This window comes from Molothrus aeneus, chromosome 10 (assembly GCF_037042795.1).
Source record: "Molothrus aeneus isolate 106 chromosome 10, BPBGC_Maene_1.0, whole genome shotgun sequence".
Taxonomy (NCBI): domain Eukaryota; kingdom Metazoa; phylum Chordata; class Aves; order Passeriformes; family Icteridae; genus Molothrus; species Molothrus aeneus.
Genome location: NC_089655.1, coordinates 8,388,928 through 8,410,000, shown reverse-complemented (window position 1 = coordinate 8,410,000; position 21,073 = coordinate 8,388,928). Strand labels below are relative to the sequence as shown.

Below are 21,073 nucleotides of genomic sequence, written 5' to 3'. Positions count from 1 at the left end.
CCAGGAGCACGCATGCCCCAGGCAGTGCTGGAAGGACAGCTAATTGTAGGGGAGCAGGGCTGGTTGTGTGCATGCCCCTGTCCAGCGTGAAGTGGTTTGTCTTTATGAATGGCTCTGTTCTGCTTTGTATCACCAAAGAACTGATGTAATACAAAACAAATCCATTTGCTTATGTTTCAAATTTTATGGTGGTTCTTGATAATTCAATAATGATAATGACAATAATCAATGGTCCCTTTGCTTCACAAAACGTTGTGATTTATCTGTTTATGGTAGTGAATATGTAAGATGGCTTGACTAATATTTTTCTGGTTTGCCCAGCATTAGGCTATTCTAGAATTGCTCTTATCCAAACACTGTGTATGTTTTATGTAGTGATAGAGGCTGGAGTGACAGATTGGACAAAATACAGAATAAATTTAATAGGGAAATATTTATTTCCCCCAGTTTAGTGTTGGGGGGGTTAATGTATAAGCGTAAAGCAATTTACCAAAATTTGAAAGATGGAAAGCATCTAAGCTATTTGTTTTGGTTTATTGGGTTGATTCTTAACATGTTCCAAATGGGAAGTTTATGTACTCTTGTTGGAGACTTGTGTTTAGCTTTGCATGCGTAATTTATACATTATAGTCAGGAATTATTGTGGCACTTTGCTGTATTTCTAGGCTGTATATAATGAATAAGAGCAGTTTGTATCCAAGATCTCTACAGGCTGTAAACCCCACTGTACTGCTAGTTAAGAGAGGACAGTCTGTGTGTTTAGTGCTTGTTTCAATAATGTAATAATTGTGGCAATTGGTGTGTATGTAGATTTAACTTATTAGTTGTGACCTGATGGTGGTCAAAATGCAAGTCTCAGCTCCTGTGATGTCACTGTGGTGCCTGTCACAGGTGAGATCCCTCATCCCTCCTGGAGGTGAGGCTGGGGCTGTGCCACCTTGTATCTGAGCCTCACCTTTGCCTAGTGAAGCAAACCAGCCTGGTGGCACCTGGCTGGGGCTGCTGCTCTGCCTCCTGTGGGGCTGTGGCATGGAGGAGGGTGTGTGTCTCAGGGCTGGGAGCTGGCTGAGCAGTCCCTCAGCCTGGAGCGACCCTTGGCAACAGCTTTGCCATCTCCAGCCCCGAGCTCCTGCCATGTGTCAGGCAGCTTGCTGTCCCCCACTGCACCCACAGCCTTGCTCTGAAGTGCACTGCATCTGGGAAACATTGCTGCTCTACGAGTGGAGGTGGCATATAAATGAATATTTCTAAATGTACTGGGACGCAGCTTTACTTCCAATGCCCTTCCGAGGCTGGGATTTCTAGAAGAGGAATCCAAGCGGGGCAGTATGTTTTATGTTGACAGCTAACAGTGTCATCTAGCCTAGTGTACAGAGCTGCCTGTGAATGTAAGAAGAAGAGTGAAATGAATAATGTGAAGTAGGGAAAATAAATTAAATAATATTTTATGAAAAATGTGTTAGAAGATAGTAATGCTTCTGAAACAGGAGAGCATCAGGTGTTAGAGGAGCGCTGCAGCAGTGGTGTTTAACATTAAATGAAATAAATCTGAGTTAATCCTGAGTTTTGAGGGTCTTGACTTATGTTAGAGCAAGATTGCGAACCAGGGTAGCTCAAAAAACCCCATCCAAATTTCAGTAGTACTATTAATTTAATGCAGTGCAGTTGAGCAGTTTTCTAGCAGGCTGCTCAACATATGGCTTTGTATTCCAAAAAAAGAGCAATTTAACCATGCTGGTGCTGGCAGTGAAACCCTCAAGTCTCTTCTGTCTCTCTTCTGCAGCTGAGACCTTTTCCTCTTTTGCATGTTTTTCATTGCTGTGCTGCTTCTCTTTCCCTTCATAAATGCAAGATGCTTTTCCAGAGTTTGTCAGTACTGAGTTTCCAGCTGGATGTTTAAGGTCAAAGTTCTCCACGTTCTGGTGAGTAAGAAAGATTCTGATCCAGGGTTGGAGTGATGAACACTCTTGCTAAGCAAGGCAGGGGTAGGGTAGCAGTGGAGGAGTAAAAAAAAATCCCAGGAAGTGTTGGTGAGGGAAAGTCTTGTGACAGGTTGCGCATAGAATTAGGCTTGAGTGGATGCAATATTAATGAAAAAACCTTTTTGAAGAAGTGGGGCTAGAAATGTGGTCTGTGTTTTTTCCAGGTTGTTTGTACTCCTACAGCCTTCTTAGTTATTGGAGATACCAGCACAATTCCTGGTGTGAATGCACTCATAAGTCACTTTTACACTGTTATGAGTATAGCTAATCCTCTTTCATGGGGGAGTAATTCTTCTGCAAGGAAACAACCTTGTATTTGTTAAGTAAATTATTTCTGTGTAAAGAGAAGTCTGAGTCTATAAATAATAAGTCAGAATTTATAAAGAGGACACCTGGGAACTTCTTGTTTCTGTGTACTTGCATTGTGGCTGTAATTATATTACATTATATTTTATGTTGAAGCTTCTCATTTCAATTTTATATTCTTGCTATTTAAAGAGAAAATAGAAGACTTCATAGGCAGAATTAAGAAGTTCAATAAGCTTTCCTAGTGCAGCTTCCTAAGTCTCAAATAATAAAAACTTATCAAGTCAACCTGACAAAATCCCCAAGCATTATAATTTAAAACAAAATATTCAAGACCTTTAGGCAATTAAGAAAGTTGAACAGCCGCACATTTTAAGACAGTACTGAATTAATTAGGAAAATGTAAATCTGTAATAATTTAAGTAAAGACTTTTTTATTCCTTAGGCACTAAAATGCAAACTACTGAATGTGCTTTGTCTCAGAAAAAAAAAAAGCAAAGTTAACTTGCTGATTCCTTTTCTTTATAACCCTGGAAAAAAAACATATTAAAACTATTTGTTTCTTTGGTCTGAGTGTGAGGGTGAAAGTTTAAACCCCAAAGTGTTTTTTGTGGAGGGTAAGGGAAGCAAGCAGAGTCTGAGCTAGACCCCAGCATTTTGCCAAGGGTTAAGGCCTTATCAACACAATGGGATGTTGATGCTTTTTTAACACATTCAGCCATATTAACTTATTTTCTGTTGTGGGGATGTTTGCGTTGTTTTTTATTTGTTTACTCTTGTTTGTTTGAACTAATCACCACTTAAGTAAAAGCCTCACTGCCTGCCCTGCCTCCTCTTCACCCAGCATTTAGCCATGGTGACCAGTCAGGCATAAAAACGTGCTTATCTGCAAATGAATGGCAGCTCTTTGCTTCATTAAAGCCTCTTTCTCTTCTGGCACTCGCATTGTGACCCTTTGATATTAATTCAAAGGGCAATTAAAGAATGCGGCCCATCTTTGAAGTAGAGCATTCAGGGCAAGGAATGGGATGAACCTGGGACTCTGATGGACTGTGCACATTCAACAGGCCTTTTCAAGGCAGTTTGAAGTGACTCAAAGAAAATGGGCAGGAGAAGGTCAAAGAGAAAAAAGGGGCTAAAGAAACAGTCTGTATTTGTTCGAAGTATTAGCCAAGCAAACTGCAAATAGCAACAAAATGAAACAGTTAATAGAGCAGCCAGACAGAGGCATGTCAATCACTTAACTTGAACAGCATTGGGCTAACCAAGGCTTCAGTCCACTGTGTTACCTAATTATCTTGGGAAAGCCAGTAGCTGGAAGTAATAGTATTGTATTTCTTTCTGCTTACTGCTCAGAAAAGGTGATAAATACTCACAGCTTCATAATTATTCAACATATATACATAAAGAGTGGTGGGTTGGTGGATTGTAGGCAAGCTGCTAGTAGAAAACCAACAAAAAACCCTTCTCGATTAACCTGAGATGCAGAATGTGAGCATTAGCATGTTTAAAATCGTGTAAGGGTTTGCTTATGGAGCGAGCTAAGACACGCATGGTTTCCTCTGGAACAAACCTTAAAGACAAACACATTTACAGACCTTGGAGCGTCGTTTTCGATCTTTCCTCCAAATATAGTTTTAAACCACACATAATGTGAAGGGTCAGACTTTAAACCACAATAAACAATGAGATTAAGAGCCAAGACTGCAACTCTCCTAACTTAGCATATGCTGTTTTACCTAAGTGATGTAGCACACATGGTATGAGATTCCTGCCTTATTTTGCCCTAACAGGGTAAATTAAGGACAAAGTTTCACATTTGCCTCACAATTTTTTTTTGTATTGTTGGTTAAATTATCCCCATGGGGCTTGATTTTCCACTGGCCCGAATTTGCACATGAAAAGCATTTTATTTTATTTGCCCAAATGGATGTGCCCATAAACAGGCATATTTTAAAGTCGTGGCGTAAGAAGAGATTCCTGAACTTATCTTCATAGTTGCATTAAATTGTCAAATTATTGAAACAAGGAAATAATAATGAATTTGCAATGTGAGAAAGTGTTTTGGCCTTGATCCAGATGATGCAGAAGAGTGGATAATAAGTATGAGCAGAAGTGTGTGGCAAAAACTACCTTGAAATATGTGACGTTTTGCAACATTACCAAGCTACTTGCATCTTGGAGGTGCTTTTTTGGTCTTGATATTTTCATCTTTCCTTTTTTTTCTGTTTTTAATGTGAATGGCTTTTAATTGGAAAGAGTGGCTGTTGCTTTGTGCTGGTTAAATCTACTGCACAGGTTTGCATCAGTTTGTGGGTTCTGCTGTGGCTACCTTGGTGTAAATGTAGCTTCAGTCTCCAGCATGGTCCTGTTTGGTGGGATCCCACTTGTGTTCACAAGCCCTAAGCTGTGTAGCAAGATTGGGTGGTACACTTGGTTTAACATGGTAAAGGATTTGTAGCAAAAAATGCTCCACACACATGAAATGGACAATATACAATATGACTTAACGCATGTTAAAAAAATACTCCGTCAACAGCTGGTAATGGTTTACTGTGGAGGAGAAGGAAGAAATAATTTTTTGTTGCTGTTGTTGAGAAAACAAAAGCATTGGCACAGTCAAAAAAATGACTTTTGTTGAGATCTTGCATGCTAAATTTTAACCAGAGGGACTATTTTTTTTTTCCTGGCTACATTGCACCCTCCTTTGAACTTCAGTCTAACAAATAATCTAAAAGGCTATTCAGTGTGGTTGTGCTTGCATGAAGGCTTTTGCCATCATAAAAGAAGAAATATCATCTTTTCTTTTATAGTGGCCACTGTATTTTCTTTTTTAGGAGCAGAAGAAAGAGGAATTCTTGTATATGTTAGGCATAGCACTGTTTTGAAGTTACATAGTAATAGAAAAAATGGCACTGTGTGAACACTTCACTGTCTAAGAATTCCAGCTGGAATAACTGTACAGAACCAATGACCATTGTTTTGCATGGGTCCCTCCTGATGTCCATAGGTTTTAGCTGTAGTTCATTGGAGTCAAAGCCATAAATTATATTAGTTCAGTTTTAAAAGGTTCTCCACTTACAGGAGGGATAAGGCTTTATAAGGATCCCTCTGAATATATCAAGACTGACAAAGTATCATTTCATCAGCTGAAAATAGAGAGGATTTCTACAGGGAGCATAGAGCTGAGCTGGTATAAGCTGCCTTGCCTGTATCTCCAGCTGGACTTGGACCAGGATCCGTGGCAGTGGCAGTCCTGTTAGGTGTAGTTGGCTAGTGGGCTGTTTTCATCATCTCTCTCCTTTGATTTTAGCTGTTTCTGATATTATCTAAACTTCTTTCTTCTGCTGCAAATGGAAAGTACACTGTTCTCACTCCCTGGGGTAGCTGTGTTTGCCCAGAGCAAGGAAGGTCAGTGCATGTCCCAGAGGGGTGGTTCCTGCTCCTGCTGGATAGCATACCAGTTCAATGGGCTCTGCCAAGGTAAAATTGCAAAATACTGCAAAAGGAAGCAGTAGTCTTCATGTTGTGACCAGAGCAAAAGAAGGATGGCTGGCAAAGTGAGCTGACAAAAGGAAACAGAAAGCACTGAAGTCCCATGACACGTGTTACCTATTATCTGAACATACAGCAAACCCCTTGGGGTTTGAACACCCTATTCTGTGGAAACTTGGAGAGTTGGGATACCTGCCCAAATCTCATTTGCATGAGTTTTGGGGAGCTTTGTTTCTTCCTTAGATTTTGGTTTCCAACCAAGTGAGCCCTGGCTGCAACATGCCTTGGTGGGCACAGCCAGGGCCTTGCTTGGAACAGGTTTTCTTTCTTCATTGCAGTTGTCTCTACTCATGGTTTTGTCCTACAGAAATCTGTCCAATTGCCTGATCCAAGGGAGCCATCAAGCCCCAAACCCTGAAAAGATTACTCCAAACCCCACATTGTTTGGGGTATGTTCCCTTTTGGAAGGAGGAAAGAACATTTTAGGTCTTCTCAGATGTGCATAAGGGTTTAATAAAAACCCTAATCCTTGATTTTTGCTGCTTGCCTGGTAGAGTTTCCTAGGTGCTGTGTGTGTGACTGAGTCCCCTCTGTCCATGAGACGAGTGTGCTTTGAGGCTGGACACTGCCCTGAGCCACTCCTGATTGTCAGCCAGGAGACCTAAGATGTGAGGTGGGTACTTGGGATGCATCCTTTAGGGGGTAGTGGGATGCTTGAAAGCATAAAATTTATCTGGCTATTCCCCCACCCAACTAAACTGAAGTCTAGTTTAGCTGCATGACAAGAGGTAGAACCTGAGCATTTTTTTCATTTAACTGGGGCCTGTTTTTTCTTGTTGGTGCAAGTGCCTGATGTGTCCAGCATCTTTGATTTCTTCAGTGAGTGTTGATTTATGCTATGTGGATTTAGCTTTATAAATGCAAAACTTAATTTTCTGCTGCTTTTCTCTCAGAGCTTTTGGGAAATATTTTTGCCTAGCAAGAAAGCAAAGCCAGCTCTTAGAATATGAGGCTATACTGCATTTTCTGAACAAAAATAACAGGTAGTCTATTTGCTTTGCTAAACCCCCTTATTTGCTGTGTCCCAGGGCTTCTCCTGGAGGCTGGAGGCCTTTTATTTGCTGATGTTTCTTCCCAGATGCTGATTGCTGTAGTGCTGTGTGTGCAATGTACACTCGATACATCATCTAAGCACTGGAAAGCGTTCATTCCCTTTGTGCAGTCTCTCAGGCCTGATGTAAAACAGGCAGAAGTGCAGCAATTCCTGCCATAATGTAACATGATTCCAGGAATTAGAGATTTCCAACTCTGAATGTACCAGGAAGCAGCAGCACACCCTGTGCCAGCGGGGATGGGCTGGTGGTGGGCTCCTCAGCCTCTCCTTCTAGTGCACAGTGCGTGTGTATGGCTGCAAGAACAGAGGGTACAGAGGGAGGAATAGATGTCTATAGAAATGGATCTTTTTTTTTTTTACTGTAGACTCTGAAAGTTCTTCCAAGAATTAAGTCTAAAAACACCAAGTGTTAGCTAGAAAGTGGTTCTGAGTGCCTCAGCTGAAAGGCTGGATCCTGCTGACATGGGAATCTATGGAAGTTTTGCCTTTGGCTTTTTTGGTGGTGGGACTGCATCTGAAAAATGCCATAAAGTGATCTGAAAAAAGCTGTGAAGCTGCAGAAATACACAGACTAACCTGAAAAGCATGAAAGGAGGCTTTTTAGAATATATTATCATTCATGGGCAGGTTTTTGTAATGTCAAAGTGCTTGAGTGTTACTGGGAGTTTTACAAAGCTTGGAAACAAAAGATTAAACTCCAAAGGAGTACCTTTAGGTTTATTTTTTTTTTTTTTCATCTGGAAACCCACTAAATGAAGAAAACATCAATTTTACTCAAATTCAAATAACAAGTTAAAAAGACTCAGGAGATGCTTAATAAAACATGTCTAAAATTAATTATTACTAGAAAATAAGTTTTTTCCACTTGAAAACAATTGACAGGGTTTAGGAATCAAGTCTGGGGTCAAAGGGTCTTGATGGCCAAGTCAAAGGGCACCCAGAGATGTATATTAATGCGTGTCAGCTTCTAGATCCTAGAGTCAAGCAGAAGTTCATAAAAGAAACAAGGCATCTTAAGAAGAAGTGTTATTAGCAAACATCAGGTCAAAGTTTATCTTTGGGTCAGTGTGTATGGGAGGGTCATCCATTCATGGTCCTAACACAGGCGTTATCCTTAAAGCTGCCTTGGCGCAAGGTGTAAAGGGAAAATAGAAAAACTGTGAAAACTTGGTGATTTATCAGAACACTTTGCAAGACTAAGACTTAAATTGAGCATTCTTAATGGAGCAAAGGAAAATAGGAATTTTATTTTAATTACTCTTGGTAGTATGTTTTGTTCAATTATTTTTTAAATCCAAAGATAAAACTTTATTTTTGTAGGATTCTCAGCAATGTCTTTGCACTCTTGCCTGAGTCAGAGTTGATGCTATAGGGGACAGACACGTCTTTCTTTTGAAAGGACCAGTATAGCCAATGTCAAACCCTTTGATGTGGAGGTATTGTAAATCTTTACACGTGATCCTTCCTGGAAGCCATGGATTTCCTAAGAAGCGTGTTGACCAGTTCATCCCATTTACAACGCTGCTTCTGCAGCTCTGCTTTCTCCTCTTCCCACCGCCTTGGGTGTGGGAACCCCGGCGCCCAGGGCAGCAGTGGCCGGGGGCGCTCCGCCACTCAGACCTGGAGGAATGCTCCTGCTGTGCCGGAGCACACAAAGGCTGCCTACTTGCTTTGACAAGCCCATGCTGCAGAAAATCCTTGCAATCTTTTGTGCTGCGTGGTGTTGACTTATTTTAGTTCCACGCTAAGATGCTCCCCATTGAAACAGGCCAAAAAAAAAGAAGAAAAAATGGAATACGGTCCTTTTAAAAACTGTTATTCTGATGCCTTTAAGAGGCACTTTGCCTGACTTTCTAAAGAGATGTGTTTGAACGGTGCAATTTTGCTTATGCTTTGGAGGGACAGAGAATGGCATGGTTGTAGGAATAATAAATATGACTGTTCACTAAAGCCCATTATGTTTGCATTGAATGGTGATTGGAATATAATATGCAATGATAACTGAGTATTTCTGGGAACCAGTGTGACAAGAGGTGACAGAAGAGAGATTATCTGTTGGATCTTTATTTGTATAGTGTGAATATTGTAGACCTGAATTGTGCATTTAGTACACATGTTGTGCACTGGAAAGTCCTGAGCTCCAGAGACATCAGCATATCGGAAAGCCTTGGCATGCTCAGGAAAACAGTCATGTGCTTGCTGCTCTTCAGTGCGGTTATAACAGAAGAGTCCCAGCCTCTTAATTAAGTTTTTCATTAAGTCTTTCTGTGTTGGTAAAATATATGAAGAAAGTCTTAAGAAAAAGCCTTGAGCTGTAACAAACTTCAATGTTGTTTAGACAAAATGCTTTTCTTGTTGGACCCTGGGAGTCAGAAAAAACTGACTTTTTTTGGGAGCACATAATGTTTGCTAAGAGAGGTTTCTTGACTCCCGATGGAATTCCTGGCTGGGAGTAAGGGAGAAAGTGCCTGTCCTGTCTGCTATGAGCAGGGCATGTCCCTGCATTAGGAAGGGAATGTGTTTCCCCTGGCACTGAGGTAAAAGCTGTAACCAGACCTCTCTAGGTCCTCCAAGTTCCTCCACTTCATCCTCTGCTTCAGCTACGCTCTACCGGGTATTTGGAGTGTGGGAGAGTAAAACTCAGATGCTTGGGGCTTATTTTGGGGTGTGTGTTGGGTTTTTGTTTGGTTGGTTTTTGATCTGTCTTTTTTCAAGCACTCATTGAACCTTCTGAAGAGTGGAAATATAGAAGGAGCTACTGATGTCCTAGACTGTTCTGTTGGTCTCCACTCTAAAGCATCCTGAGTGACTGCCATGACCACATGCCTCTCCCTCTAAAAGACAAATGATTCCTTCTGTCTTTCCATTTTTCACAAAAGACTTTAACTAGATTTTGGGGTTTTTTCCACTAGCACAGAATTGGGAAGGCGGGGGAGAAAGCTTGGAAGGAGAAATGTGAAATGAAGAGAAGGGCAAATATTCCCTTTCTCACCAAGTTGCAACCATGGTCTGAAAGCATGAAATGACATCAATTGGAAACATACCCAAAAGGCAGAGCAGCTGAACCTTTGCTGCTATAATCTGTCATGGCTCCACCGAAGTTAATTTGAAAGTCTGCCTGTTCCTAAATAGGTGCAAAGGCCTTCCAGTGAATTGTGTGTTACCACAGGAAATCGCATTAAAGAGAACGGCATTTTGGGAGTCAGTAAGTCGTCACTTCTAATGGTAGCTGCATTGAGTTTGATATAAGCTCTCAGGAAATTTGTGGTGTTGACTTTAACTTTGTGAGAATATATTTTCTGCCAAACTGAGATTTGAAACTCTGTAAAGTACTTTGTGCTAGAGCCTGATCCTGACAGAGTTCTGCTAAAAAATGTGAGCTGCATCATGGGAACAGACTCCTGAAACCATGCTGTACATGTGGCACAGAATTCAGAAAGCCAAAAGTTTGTTCAGTGTCTTCATGAACTCCAAGGCTAAGGAGGACTGTGGCAATCTTGCTTCCTTCGGTGTCTTAACAGGATCAAATTTACTTCTAATTCTGGTTGCAAAAAATAACCAAGTAACTGGAGTTTATCAAACAAAATTAGGAGTTTATCGTGTTCCTAATGAAGCTTATGGCAGCATTAGTTTACTACAAGACGGTGCCTACTAAAATAATAAACAATTACTTTAAAAGAGGAAAACAACTGAATGCCAATTAAGACAAGCATCAGAATGACAATGTTCCATTTTCCCACTGTACAGAGAATGATTTGTAGCCAAGGGATTACTTTTCAAATTGTTTTGAATTCTGCCCTTTAATTTATTAAATGAATCCTTCTTAGGAACTTGATTGCTAATTCACTTTAATTTAGAAAAGCCCCACTGTCTTTGGATGTAGGCAGAGCCCTCAGGGGTCTATAAAACTGTCAATAGGGCTGTTAATTTGGCTTTTCTTTTTTTCTTATGGCTTAAAGCTTAATTGTGAGAGCTGGGAAGATGCCACAGTTTTGGTTTGCGGGGACTCAGTGTCTCATGGGTTTCAGATCCCATCAGAAGTCATAGGAACCCTCCTGCTGCTGCTGACATGCCAAGCTAGCAAAGCTGCAAAAATCTGGGGTTTGCTGAAAGTCCCACCTGGGTTTCATGCTGGAATCAGCGAAGAACAAGAACCAAGTCACTCAGTCTAAATGTCCCTCAGCTTTGGGTGGGTCTGGATCCTGATCAGGATCTGAACTTTTTGTGCCTTAGGCTTGTCTCTAATTGAATCCATGCAAAACCAGACATTTCTCATGACTTTGATGCAAAACCATAAATAGGCCCATTTTTTATTCAAAATGAATCCAGGTTTGCTTAGAAAGATCACAAACCTCCTACTGAACCTTGATGGTCCCAGATTATAATGAAAATTGAAGTCTCCAATGCAAGAGCATTCCTGGAGGCAAAGATGCTTGATATTTGTCTTTCTAGTTAAATGTGTTCCTGTTCAGAGGCAGGCAATGATGTCCCACTTGCTGCAAGTTGGACAGAAGATGGTCTAGACCCTTCCTTAGACAGACCCTGGTTGTTAGGTTTCTTGGGTTAGATCCTAATAAAAAAAAAAATCTTAATGGCACTTCTAGTGGTTTCATGTCTTATATAAAACAGTATAGGAATAATTCCAAATGATATGGGATTAAAAATGCAAAACAAAGCACGGAAGCTTGGATGAGATTTTGTTTGGATTGAAACACTTTTTGCAAACTCTTTTCCTGAGCAGTCAGATTGAAAAAAAACCCAAAACTCTGGATGCTTAAATTTTGCAAAACAATTTTCAAGTTGAAGGTGACTTTGAAAAAGTGCAAGGATTTTGGCAAAACAAATTCTAGTACCTGAGCAGAACAGCATGACTGTTATTTCGTTTTAATGACAGATGCAGGCTCTTCTTTGAAGATGCCAAATCTGAGCGTTCACTGTGAAATTTTCCACTGCACATATCAGCTAATCCATTTATATATGATCATGTATGTTAGAATTAAGTGGATGTTCATCAGAATACAGCCTGGGTCAAAGTTTGTTTGTGAAATATTGTTTACAACTGCCCTTAGACTGTGATTTGGAAAGTCTGATTGGAGTGTCTGAATAGGTAATTGTCACTGAAAACATCAGAAATGCTTCCAGGCCATCTGTCGCTCAGCCACTTGTTGTTATTTGTATTTCTATGGTAAACAGGAGCCCTGCTCGTGGACTGCCACTGTGCTGGGAGCTGTACCAACACAGATCTTGGGATTTCTCTGTGAAAAGGACCTAATGATGTAAGCACATGAAGGTGCACAGACACATTTAGACTTTTAAGTAGAGATGGAGGCTATTGAGCTCTATGATGAGCAGTGGTTTCAGCTCACTGGTACCCAAAAACTGCAGCAGGCGATGGCAAGATGTCACAGTAGCAAAGCACCTCTAGAATTCCTGTCTCATTAGATGTCTATTGAGACAACAAATGTCCTAGGCTTCTGCTGTGAGCCCAAAGACACATTTATATGCTACCAGGCACAGAAGAACACTGATTACTTGGCCAACAGTAGACGAAGGCAAAAAGTCCACTACCCTCACAGAGTAGCCCTCTTGCATTTGTTTCTGTGCTTTGTGATCCCCTTGGGCAGGATTAAACCTGGGACCCTGGATCTCCCTGTCCTGCTTGTCTAACAATAAAAAGGAAGCCACTTAGAAAAGCTGCCAAGAGCTGGTTTCTCCGTTGATGCTGGTTTTCCTTTGCAGACACAGGAGGCTGGCTGGCAGTGTGCAGCTTTTATTCTTTTCTGTCTCTCTGCTATTGTGCAGGGTTCACTCTGGCAGCCTCCCCCTGGACGCATCTGGGGCATCTGTCAGGCCCCTCCTCGGGCTCTGTCCGGCTGGCTTGCAGGCCAAGTTTTGACTTCCTAATCTGTATTAACCACTTTGATGTGGCTCTCAGCAGGGTTTGACCTAAAGCAGGCAGAGAATCACATCTCACAATCCATAGGGTATGAACTGAAGGAAAAAATTAGCATTTTAAAAATTTGCTGTCAAATAAAAAGAAAGAGCATGATTTTTTGCTGAAATTCAGTTGGGTTTGAATGCTTGTCTTTTCTAAGCTTCCTAGAAAAGCCCAGGAAAATATGTGCTGCTTGTTTGCATAGGAAGGGAAGGCAGGCTGTGTGTTACTGGTTGGTGTTCTTCCAGTGTTCATCATGGAGGTATTTCTCTTTCAGTCTGGATTTATGAGATGAGATACTCAAACTTCCATTTTAGGACCTGTTATGTTTTCATATGGTGGCAGGAAAATGCCAAGCGCTCTGCAGAGTCTGCTTTTGAGAAGCCCTCTTGGTTTTGAATGTGCTATAATATGATGTTTTCAGGAGAAATTAGAAACAAGGAGGACTACTTTTATTCCCACCAAAGAAAGCTCACTTGTTGCATGTTTGTGATGGAGCTTTTAGGACTCTCATCTGTTCCTGGGTACCCAGCAGTGCACATAAGAGTGCTTGCAGGTTGTGGTGCTCTTAGCTAAGTACAAGTGGAAGCAAAAAAGAACTCTGAGTGGTGCCAGAGCACTGAAAGGCAAGATGAAGCAGGAGCCAGGATTTTTACAGAGGACATGAAGCTTCTCCCAGATCTTCTCCTGCTTCCCACTGAAATATTGAGGACCTCTGGGGAAACAGAGAGAACCTTTAAATAGATGCTATCAATTAACCCTACGGCCTAACAATTTAAGATAGCTGATTTTACAGAGATGAAAGACTGTATTTTAGCTTTTCTGGATTAATGTTTGTGTTTTGGCGATTTTTCCCCTCTAATTTTAAATATTGTGAATCTGATTTGGAGCTACTTTCACTGTTATCTTTGAGAATTTGCCCTATTTCTGGAGGGTAAAATAATCAGTTTTAATGAAACCATTGATTTTCAGTCTGTGGGAGATCATCAAAAAGTGAGTTTCTCTTCATTCTCCAAAAATACCCCACAGGGTTTTTCCATTGGGTTCCCCGTTTGGGTAAAAGGAACTAAAGTAAAAACCTTGTGTTTTCTGAGTGTGAACATTCCTGATGCCTGAGGGTGGGTGAGGGCTACATCTGAGTCTCAAGGGTGGATCCAAAGACCACTGATACAATGTGACTTCCATTTAATAGTAGGAATGTAGACTTAGATTCTTCAGAATATCTTTTTTTGGGAATGGCAGGGAGCAAATGAGTTGGTTGTATGTGTGGTTTTGTACCTTATATATACTTAAATACTCTCTTTAGACAATCACATAATTTTAAGTCATTGAAATTCTGGATGCTTATGTTAGGGACACTGTGGGAGTAGAAAAAAAAGGAAATGAGTGAACCCATATTTTGTAATGTTAGTGTCCATGCAAAAGCCTACAGGACTCATCAACAGGCATCCTACCACTTCTGCTGTATGTGTATGGTGAATAGTTAAGAGAAACCAGTGTGTTTATTGCACTAAATTTGGTGCAGAGTTACTTTTTCAGTTTTTAGGACTGCTAATAATTCAGAGAGGCAGTTATAAATTGGTTAATATATGTAGAGGTTTCAAAGCTGGTGATATTAAGTATGTGTGTATTTAGTCAAATAATTTTTGACATCTCTGCCATTAGGCATTCACCAGCAACCATCCTTCCTGCAGGTTTTCAAGAACATTTATCAGCATCTGTCAACAAGCAGTAAATGAGAGCAAATGTGAGGGAATTACATATGTCTGTGGTATAGAGACTGCATCCAGAGTGACTCCCAGCAGGCACATTTTCCATGCTATAAAGGTGCTGTGGGGCTGGCTGCAGCCCAGCACAGCCCATCACTCCCTTTCACTGACTGCTCTGGGGTCAGCTGGTGGGGGGCTTTGTTCTGTTGCTTTGTTGGACTGAAAAATTGTGAGTTTTCTTTGGAAACGAAGCTCCTCCTGTTTCTTGGGAATAGATAGCAATCTGTATACCTTGCTTCATTATTAGCAAGTCAGGGTCCATGTCCTCAAAGCACTGTGTGTGTGCTTTATTTTCTTGTGTTTGTTTAGCGTCTGTATTATGGCAGTGCTCTGGTCAGGTGACATCTGTGAACTCCAATAGCTTTTGTGAGGTTAGTAGAAGACAGCCTCTAGGAAATGTAATTAAAGGATGATGCCAGGAGCTCATGGGCGTGCAAACCTCACAGGGTGAGGAACAAGGAGCACCTGCAGGTGACCAGTTCTTGGATGGACTCAAGGTAATTACTGTAACAGCATCACAGGCGCTGTAATGAATGAAAGAGCATTGTGTGCTTCAGGGAGTCTTGGGCACAGTCCTGCACCCCCCCATGCTGGCACCCAAAGCAGGGGCTGGAATGAGAAACCCCACAGGGAGTAACACAAAGAGGTACTGAGCACCCTGCTGCTATCCCGTTGTAGGGTCCTTTTATCCCAAACACTGCAACAACCATAAAGGCAGGGGCTGTCTTTGACCAGTGGGACTGGAGGGCTCAATACCCAGTAGGACCAGGTTTCATGACAGAAGATGATGGATTTTGAGGTCAGCACCCCAATTCTTATGTAGTTGTGATGGAAGTGACCTAGAGTTACTAACAGCTTTGGCTGGAAAATAAGCATTTTGCAGGAGTAGGTAGTGTCTTTGGAAATCAATCATAGGAAAAATATTTGATGAAAAGGATAAGCTATTTTTATTGACTGAAATCTGAAAAGCGGAGGGGAAAAAAGTCAGTACTTTTAGTTTTCTTTCACAAAAGTCTCCTGCTGAGTTAAGTAATTTCTAGAGGAAATGGAGTTGTATTCAGTGACAAAAACCAATATTCTATTTAAGGAAAAAAAAAAACCATCTGGAAATATTTTGGCCATTCTTAGTCCTGAAAGCGATAAATAGAGATGGTCATAATAGTGTACCTCTGTAGTGGGTAAAAGTGGCTTGAGGGGTAGTCTGGCTGCAGCTGTGGGTTTAAGAAAAGGTGATAAACTTGATTTCCCACTGAGACTTTGAGGACTGTAATCATGGCATGGAGATGAAGCTATCTATAACAGCTTGCTCTGCTAGTGTTTTTTGTAATCAAGAATGTTATTAATTCAGGTGCTAGAACTAGTTGAGACAAATAGGAAGTTTATTAAAATATTTTTTTTTTTTTACTTTAGCCATCTGTACAGTTTTTGTTTTCTTCAAAAATCTTTTAGCACTGCTACAAGTGGAATCAGTGAAGAGAGAGCTGATGTTGACAAATGCTTGTAAGCCTTTTCTATCTTGGTGTGATCAGTAGTTTGATCAACTCATATAACTTTAAGAGTTCTTTTTGCATGGTGTTGTTGCAAAGGATTGAGGCAAATATAATTTATAGATTTTTTTTTCTTCTGAAAAATCCACATTGCCTTAGACAATTGAGAGATTGCTGACAACTCAATTATTTGCAGTGCTTTAACTCACTAATACAGTCTCATTATTTGTCCAGAGACTCCTTCATTTGCTTTATTTAATTTCTCAACTGACAAATTCCATCTCCCAGGATACTCAATGCTTTCGGTCTTAATTGCTTATCAATTAGCTCTTCCATCAGCTGATACTGGCTTGAAGACATGACACCAATCCTTTCTTAATATGTTCTGGGATTTCTGCAAGAGAGATCTCACTTTCCTCCTAAGTCTCCCTGTCTTGTATTAAAATATCACCTAAAATTCTTAAAGTTTCTTGGGAGAAACACAAATCCAAATGAGGTTATTTGGTTTCCTTATTTATTTTTTTTTTAAATTTTGGAGGCAAAATTCTTTAATCCTCTGGAAGTTTTTCCTTGAAATGTCCTAGTTAGTATTCGTAAGTGAACAGACAACGTGCCGCAACACTTAAATACAGTTCTCAGCGTTACCAGGGGTGCTCCCTGTGGGAAGGGGCTGGAAAAGCCCCCAGACGTGGGCACTCGTGAGCTCCCGGAGAGAAGCAACGAGCGGCGCTTTTGCCTGGTCTCGCCGCTATCGCGGAGCCGCTCGGCGCGGCCGGGCCGGGCCCGGTGCGGGGTGCGCTCGGAGCGCGCCCGGTCACGGCAGCGCCGGCTCCCGCTCGCTGCGCTCTGCCCGGGTCCGCCGGCAAAGCTGGGACACACAGACTGCAAGGGGCGAAGCTTGCCCGGATCCGGCTTTGCTCGTGTACCACTAGAAACAGCAGAGCAGCCTTTTGAGGCTAGTGAATGGAAACTCCGCGCAGTCAGCGAGGAAGTCTTGGCTTTGTGGGGAAAACTGTAGCAACTTAAATTTTATTTAGTCATTAAACCCGAGCTAACCCTTACATAAATACCAACTTCTGAAACCACAGGGAAACCTCCCACAGGCTACATGACTTTTACCAAATCACTTTATTTATTTGACTTTTTTTTTTTTTTTAAATACGTGTGTGTGTAGTCCCTGGACCCAGGATCTAAGTGCTAACTGCAGTTCCTTTATATTTAGTTTTCAATGTAAGTAATAAGAATTAATAATAATAATGTAAATAATGATGATAAGAATAATTATAATAATGACAATAATAGTAATAATAATAGTAATCCCTCAGTGTAAATTTACAGCAGTGAAAGTTGGGATCAGACCCACATGCAAAGCTGGTAAGTACTTTAGCGTTACTTGTATCAACAAAGCAAATCTCTTTTTGGCAAAGGAGGTGGGGGAATAAGAAGAGATTTTTGTAGTTGTATTTGCAGTTTCCTTTTCCCTTCCTTTCACTCTAGAAATTCTTTATCCTTTCATGCACAGTTGAGAATTAGCCATTTATTCTTAGTGCTGGCGATGCAGTCTTTGATATTTAAAATGGAATGTGTTCCTTTTTGATGCTCTGTGATTTTGAATGAAGTACATGCTAGCAGATTAATGGTGCAGAACAGTTAGACGCTGTGCATTTTTTCTTTTCCATATTATTTCATCATTGCAAAAAAAATTTAATATATTTTTAAAAAAGAAGAGCCTGTGAATTGTCTATTGTTTATGCAGTGAAATTGTTTTCACAGTGTTGTCATTCTCTTCTAAGTTGAAATCATTGAATAGCTATGAGCTGTCACATTTTTTGTCACTTATAACTGCATCAAGCTGTGCTGACAAAATGTCCCTGCATAACTGTTAATATGCATTGTCATTTTAAGCATGAAACAGTTTAGCTAATGATTTATCTCTTATAATGCAGCACTTGGGGCAGCTGTATGATTTGTCTCTTTAGCAAGTCAAGTAATTTCTTTAACAAAATGTTAAGCACAGATGGGCCATAGGCTGTCAGTTAACCATTATTGTGCATGCATCTGCTTGCCTTCAATGCACTGTTTTATGTATTCAGCCACTTACTTAGGCACAGTTCTCTGAAAAGCGGAACCTACTCTGATTGGCAAATAAAATGTTCATTTGTCTCTTCTTCCTATTGTTTTGTTTTGGTAACACATGTCAGCAGCTCAATTACCCAGTTCATTAACAGCTCCCAGTGGACATGATGGCCAACCCATGATAAGGAGGGCGATTGTGGCACATATGGTCAATAATAGCCTGTCTCTTGGTAATTGTAAATAAAAGTCACTGTTGGCCTTTTCCTTTTACTGCAGCTACTGTTTTCCTTTTCACTTTGCCGTACAAAACACATTTCTCTATGTGAATCAGCCCAAACAAAATAAAAATACCATCAATTTTTCTCGAGAAGATCACTTTTATCACTGCTGTGGTGGTTGTTTCCTTTCTGTGCTGACTTTTCAGCTTAGAGCTCACAGGATATGGGCTTGATCTTTTCCAATTCCAGCAACGGATTAATTGCTCTTATTAACGAGTTTACTTTAGTAGCAACATATTTTCTCAACATTTCTCTCATTCTCTCACTGCAGACTTTTTTTAAAGTGCCTGTGGAGTTAAAGTCATTTACAATTTTTTTTGTAAGTATGCCCTTTACAAATAGCAGCGGTTTTCAAAGGAGTAATTGAAGTGTGACTTAATCCCTGTTAGATGAGTGATATTCCTGTCTAGAACAGAGGCTTTCTTTTTGGTTTCATTTCTCCTTCTTTGATATATCATAGTCAAAATGCCAGTAGAACTGGTTAAAAGCAATTCTACTACTTGTGGGTATTGTATTAGGTACTCTGCTACTTTCTAGCAAGGCTGAGAATTTCTTTATATATTTGCTGATTCCTAAATTTTCACTTTTAATAGGAAAAAAGAAGCATGTAGCAGCATTAGCATGTTTTATCATAAACCCATCTGAGAACTCTTTTGTGGCTTCTTATTTCATTCTTTGTTTCTTGAAATCTGATTTCATTTTTCCTTTCAAAGAAAAGGAGTCCAGTTGATAACAAGTTTTGGGCTGTGACTTAATAGGGTGAAACTTAGGGTGTCCAAATCTCCCTTCTGTCCTCTTACCTCATGGATGTTGAAGCACAGAAAATAAACGTTGAATTGGGTAAAATTGCAGCTCTGAGTATCAGTAAAAGTGCTTTGGGGGGAGAACCTCAACTTTAGGGGTGCTCTCCTGTTCCTTGAAGCATGCTTTATCTTAGATAAACACAGCTTCAGTTGTGTCTAAAGAGCTCACAGGTGGCTGTGGGGTGACTCGGGACCCCTGAGCTCGTCCCCTGCTGCCTGCCATATTCATAACTAATCTGTAGTCTCCTCCCTGGGCTGCAGGCACTCGGGGAGTTGTTGAGTGTCAGAGTTTATTTGTCCTGGTTTGATTAGCACAGACCTGGCAGGGTGTATTTTCTTTTTAATGGCTCCTTGCTGTGACAGTGAGGTTTTGGGAGGAGGAGGAGGAGAGGGGGGAGCCTGGCGTCATGTTTCCCCAGGCAAACACAGAAAAACGAAGGGCTGATATGCTGGGAGGGAGAGGTGCTCTAGAGTCTTCATTATATTTTGTATGGGTATAAGAGCCTGCCCCTAAACAGGACTGCTGAGAGGGAAGGAGAGAGAGGGATAAGGATGCTGTTTTATCTTTCTGTGGACTTTATTTTGGGGAAGAAAAGGATGCTTGGTGTGTTTCTATCTTGTTGACTGTTAAAAGCCAGCTGCTGAAAGCCTACCCCAACACAAACAAGGATGCAGGCAGGAATGCCTTACTGCTCCATGGTGGGGAGCCAGCACCAGAGGTGTGTTTGGGGAGCTCCTCAGGTGCCTGTGACACCCCCATCCTGGGGCAGTTCTGCTGCTCTCCCTCCCTTTCCTCCTTAATTCCCCCTCAGTGTGAGGAGGGCTGTTTGAGCCCCTCACCTCTGCTGGAGGAGGCAGGGTTGGAGGGACGCCTCCAGGTGCGGAGGTTTGGGGAGGGGGAGCTGGATTAACCCCTGCTGTGCATCCCCTTCACCCGGCTGCCCTCCCCAGCCCCCCGGCCCAGCGCCCCCGCCTCCGCGGCAGCCGCCTTTGTGCCTCCCGCATCCTGCCAGGCAGGTGTCAGAGCCCTGAATGCGGGCAAAGGCCCCGCTGATGGATACCACAGATGGAGCGTGGAAATCGGCCCAATAGGCCTCAGCCACAGGCCATTTCTTAGGACCCAACAAAAGCCTCCAAATAAGTCAACAAAAATCCCAAAGATCACAAAGAGAAAGTGTCATTTGTCATTTGCTGTGGGTTTGTGTGGGGGTGGCGGCCCCGTTGCACTCCCCTTGCCTGCACCCGAGCAAACATGAGGAGGTCACTCGCCTCGCCTCGGCCGGGATGGCTGCGGGGATCAGACGGGCGCCGGCAGCCACCGCTGCCATGGTGAGCCCCAGGGCTGGCAGAGAGACAGCACCCCAGTGAGCCCCAGGGCTGGCAGAGAGACAGCACCCCAGTGAGCCCCAGGGCTGGCAGAGAGACAGCACCCCAGTGAGCCCCAGGGTGGCAGAGAGAATAACCCCAGGGAGCCCCAGGGCTGGCAGAATGAACACCCCAGGGAGCCCCAGGGCTGGCAGAATGAACACCCCAGGGAGCCCCAGGGCTGGCAGAGAGAACATCCCAGGGAGCTCCAGAGCTGCAGCTGGCACAAGGGGGAGACTCTGTGAAATTAATCTTGCTTAAATAAAGAACTGAGAAGATGGATGTGTGGAGGGTAGCTAGCTAATAAACTGCTACCAAACCCTTCCCTGGCCTTTGCTATTTTTAATTTTTTTTTCATTTGCCTTATTTCATGAGATCCCTGGCTAGACATAATTCATTCTGGCTGTTACACTAGGAGGAAGAGACTGTGTAATGTGTTATTAAAAAATGTTACAGGGTGTGA

The 21,073-nt window shown here is 41.8% G+C and overlaps 1 protein-coding gene across 6 annotated transcripts in view; it reads left to right on the top strand.

Annotated features, from left to right (window-relative positions):
* Nucleotides 1-21,073, top strand: part of PAX3 (paired box 3) — a 73,358-nt gene that overhangs the window by 25,567 nt on the left and 26,718 nt on the right. For 3 of the 6 annotated variants that reach the window (XM_066556595.1, XM_066556594.1, XM_066556593.1), the window contains exon 5: nucleotides 15,064-15,072. The exons of the other annotated variants lie outside the window; for them this stretch is intronic. In XM_066556595.1, the coding sequence (XP_066412692.1) occupies nucleotides 15,064-15,072 (9 nt within the window). The remainder of the gene's footprint in view (nucleotides 1-15,063; nucleotides 15,073-21,073) is intronic. 6 annotated transcript variants of the gene reach the window in all.